General features: G+C 33.4%; 1 protein-coding gene across 1 annotated transcript; it reads right to left on the minus strand.

The window, feature by feature from the left end:
* On the minus strand, positions 1-2,378 carry LOC104821670 (auxin-responsive protein IAA16). Its single transcript, XM_010552614.2, is given in 6 exon segments — positions 1-429; positions 568-629; positions 764-902; positions 1,020-1,184; positions 1,187-1,215; positions 1,995-2,378. Coding segments are annotated over 6 exon segments (636 nt in total). The 5' UTR covers positions 2,198-2,378; the 3' UTR covers positions 1-391.
* Between the last annotated feature and the right edge of the window lie 2,150 nt (positions 2,379-4,528).

Raw genomic sequence — 4,528 nt, forward strand, 5'->3', positions numbered from 1 at the left:
AAACTCGAACAATCGATGAGATAAACAGAGAGGCAACATGAACAAAAACTATTACACATTAATATGTTCATAGTGACCGAACATAGATATAATATAACGTGTAAAAACAAACAGTTAGGTGAAACTAGTTGCTTCATCCTAACAAATATACACATTATTATATATAAAAACAAACATATTATATAAATCTATATATATGACAAAAAAAAAAGAGTGAAAAATTCGAAAGCATGACATCATCATCATCACCATTATTCATTACAGCTCAAAATCCCTGCTCGAACGGTTCCGAGCCGGTTTGGCTTTTCGGTTTGGGTCTTGGCTTTGGTAAACCGATTGGAAACCGGTCCTTTTTCCGGTTCTGTATATAACATCGGAATCTCACAAGGTCTTAGCATCTGTTCTTGCATTTAACTAATGCCCTTGGAGCTGCAGGAATTAGAAGAAGAAGAAGAAGAAGAAAACAACAACATCAGGTAATTAAGTATTTAAATGGTAACAAAAATATTCCAAAAAACTATATATTATGCATGATAAAATATTTTGTAATTGTTACAGAGTACTGACCAAGTCCAATTGCTTCAGATCCCTTCATTATCCTTAGACGTTTGCATGAATCAACAAACATCCTATAAAACAATCCAAAAGGAATATAAATTAGGGTATTGTTCGGTATGGTTATAATTAAATTATTAAATAAAAACATTTTTTTTCTTGTAAGAGAGCATCAACATTATTATATAAGAAAAAAAAAAAGACATACTCCCACGGAACATCGCCGACAAGCATCCAATCTCCATCCTTATCTTCATAAGTTGGAGCATATTCCGATCCATTCAAGAGATCGATCAGTTTATTATTCTCGTTCATAAAATCATTCATCCCTTGCTGTTCATGGTTTCCTGATCCATATATAACCCAAAAACCAAATTAATCAAATAACAGTAAATAATAATAAAAATATTAATAACTGTTTGATATGAGACAAAATAACATTAGTAATTATTCTTATTTACTACCTGAGGTGAAAGAGCTGAACATTTTGCCCAAGGCATCGGATAATTCGTGGTAGCTATTGTAGAGCTTGAGATCGACTTTTCGGAGGTAGGGTGCACCGTCCATGCTCACCTTCACGAAGGCCGCCGCCGCCGATGACGACGTCGGCTTCTCCGCCTCATCGGCCATCGGACCGGCGGCCAACCCACCACTTGCGACCTGCAATTTACGAACGCATACGATTAGATCATGTTCCAATTTTTTTTTTTAAAAGGGCTTTTTAATCAATTATTTGCATGTTATAGATCAACAAACCATCATCATCATCATCATCATCAAATATCCAATTAAATTAAGTTCGCAATCTATTGGGTTATTAGCAACCTATCACCTTTTTCATAATCGAATATATACATATACATATATTGTAACAACTTGTGACATGTTAGGATAAACATGAATAGGACACGTGCAAGATGTTGGGTGGGTGCAGTTGTGAATATATTCCCTATTTCTAATAAAAGCGAGATTCCTTATGTTTTGTACTTTTCCTCTTTCATCCCGACAGAAGGCCCAACACATCTCTCAATCGATGCGATATGCATCATTCAATCCAGTCCACTCTCCGTTTGCCATAAACAGATCTAAACGTATATCAATAATTGTGGGTATTATTATGAAACCAACCTTTTTTTTCATCTCATTTACTAATTACAATTAAGATAAACTAATTTAATTACCCTCCATAAACAATCTACACATATGGCAACAACCCAATGAAAATTAAGAAAAACCCCATAGAGTTTACCGTGCTATAATCGTTGAAATGACACTAAGGTTGTATAATACATAGTTGAGGTACTCGATCAGGTGACAAAATGGATTGTTATTATAAAATCCGAATTCGTATTATTATGCATATTATGAATTAACCCTAAAAATGGCATGAGAGAGAAAACCAAAGAGAGAGAGAGAGAGAGTAAGGAATTAGATCTTACTTTGCCGGTGGCTTTACAGTCGTCTTCTCCTTCATCTTCTCCGACCCATCCATGGAACCTGAATCCGTAGCCATTGATGAAAGGTTCAGCTTCAGATCAACGGTCTCGGAAAATCCTCTTTTTCCATTATTTTTCGCAGCTTTTTCCTCATGATCTGCCCCTGGTAACCCTAGCCTCAGCTCCGTCGCTTCGAAGTTTATCATATTTGATTCCCGAATCCGTAGCCAATCGATTTAAATGACAAGAAAAGAGCCAATATTTCAAGAACTCGCGCGCGATCGGGTGTCTTCCGGTTTTAGGGTTCTTTTCCTTTGTCGGAAAATTTTTGCATGTAAAAAACCTTAGAGAGAAAGAGAGAGAGAGAGATGTTGAAAGAAGGACTAAAATATTGGACCATGTGTAAGTATATAATATATATCCGTGTGTAATTATCTTATCATTCGTGTGTTGTGGGTTTGTATTGGTTAGACGGTAGAGATGATGCCACGTGGATTTAGGGTTTGTCGGGGGAGTGGCGTCATGGATGACGTCATATTTCCGGGAATAATTGCTTCCGAGCCAATGGACAAAAGCCTAGCTGGCGCGGTTTCCCCCTTTCCCTCCTCTCTCTCTCTCTCACTCCACAAAATTATTGTGATGATTATGTCCCTCCTCAATATAAAAATTAGCCCCTTAATAAAAAATTAAATAATATAACCCTGTAACCGTTCGGATTATAATATTTAGCACGTCAAAAAAGCATATGTTAAGGCGCATATTCATGAAAATTCAATCATATTTTGGTTGAGATGATTGGAAATCTTCTTTTACGATTATCTTGTCGGTATTTATAATGATGTCCACAGTGAAGTGTATCGTTTCTTCATATGTCGGCAGCAGAACGCTAGCACCCAATATATTACTCTTTATTTTTATTTTCTTTTTACTATATAACTAAAAAACAATTTTTTCAACTTTTGAAAATATGTATTGGAATTCATATGGATCATATGTAGTATAACAGTGTTTGGGTTTCAAAAAATATATATTTTATGTACACTAATATAAATTGGTACTTTAAATAACCCAATTCGGATAGATCAACCGTTAAAATGGAGACATAAAACGTATATTTTGTCCAGAGTTCAAATTTTAAATAAAAGAGAAGTACATGATTTATTTATAATTTTAAAATTATTATGGATCTCGGGTATATGACACCCAGTTAATTGATATCTTATATATACATATATAAATTTATTAATATAAAATTTTTCACCAAAAAAAAAAAAGAGAGGGGCAAAAGCATTACACATATTTACCCACACGTCTCTAAATTTTAACATTAGATCTTCTTCTAAATGAAATAAATAAAACATGTTTTCTATAAAATCCACAAAACAATCGATAATATTAATTTGAGAAAATAAAGTCAAACGTGAGTCAGAAAGAGTGGATTAGGATCCTTGGTAGCTAGAGGTCTATCAAAAAGAAAACCAATAATAATTATGTTGGAAATATAAATAAAGATTAATAAATTGACAGCTAAGACAAGGTGGAGCCGACATTTAAAGAGTTGTCAGCTTCAAACGTGTTTTGATTCCATGGATTCGTTTGTCCTCTATGTGGGGCCCCCCATTCAACCCTCTTTTTTTTTAAAGACAAACTATATTCTAAATGAAATATCATATTAGTTAATAAGAAAATGTATAATCAATTAATAAGTGATTAGTTTGGTATAAGAAAATTCGAATATATAGTCGTTATGAAACATTGTTACTTGCCAAAAAAAAGCACGATATCAGTTTTTTTAATTAGCAAACATTCTGTCCCGTCGAACTATGATTATAATATCGAGAATAACCATGGTTTTTATATCTACTATTCAAAATTTTAACTAATATATTGTTATTTAAGATTTGATTACAATTGGTTGGCCTGGCCATGCCATGTCCATGGTGTGGACATAAAAGCATGGTTAATGGCATTAGCACGACCGAAAAACAATAACGGTCTAAATAAATTTATTTTTAATTTTAAAATTCATTATTAGTATAATGGTGAATATGATAAAAAAAAAAACAGCGACTTTCACAAAAAAAAACAGCGAAAGCTATGTTTGACAACGACTTCGTCTTTATCTAAACAGTTTTTTTTTTAAATTTAATATAGGAATTTTTTTTACCATTGATTCAACCGATCAACTATCCATTATCCTCGACATTTTATTTTTTAAATTAAAATAAATCAAGCGGAATTAATACCCTTCAACCAAAGTTTACATGAAAATCAGATTGTATTTTATTACCTTTAAATACTGAATATAAAATATATAAAAAATTCTCTGAGTATAATATCTTTTAAATTCAGCTTGTTAATGTTTTTGTTATCCAAAATTCATGGCGGAAAACAATTAGGTAAAGCCACGACAAAAAAAATATGTCAACGGGCCCACGTGGGCCGAAAGCCAGCCAATCCTATCCCCAGGAGAAGAACGACCGTGTGGGCTTGGGCTCTACTGTTCCTACGGCGTCTGTCTCTCACAATCCAATAAC

This window comes from Tarenaya hassleriana, unplaced genomic scaffold (genome assembly GCF_000463585.1).
Source record: "Tarenaya hassleriana unplaced genomic scaffold, ASM46358v1 Cleome34, whole genome shotgun sequence".
Lineage (NCBI taxonomy): Eukaryota > Viridiplantae > Streptophyta > Magnoliopsida > Brassicales > Cleomaceae > Tarenaya > Tarenaya hassleriana.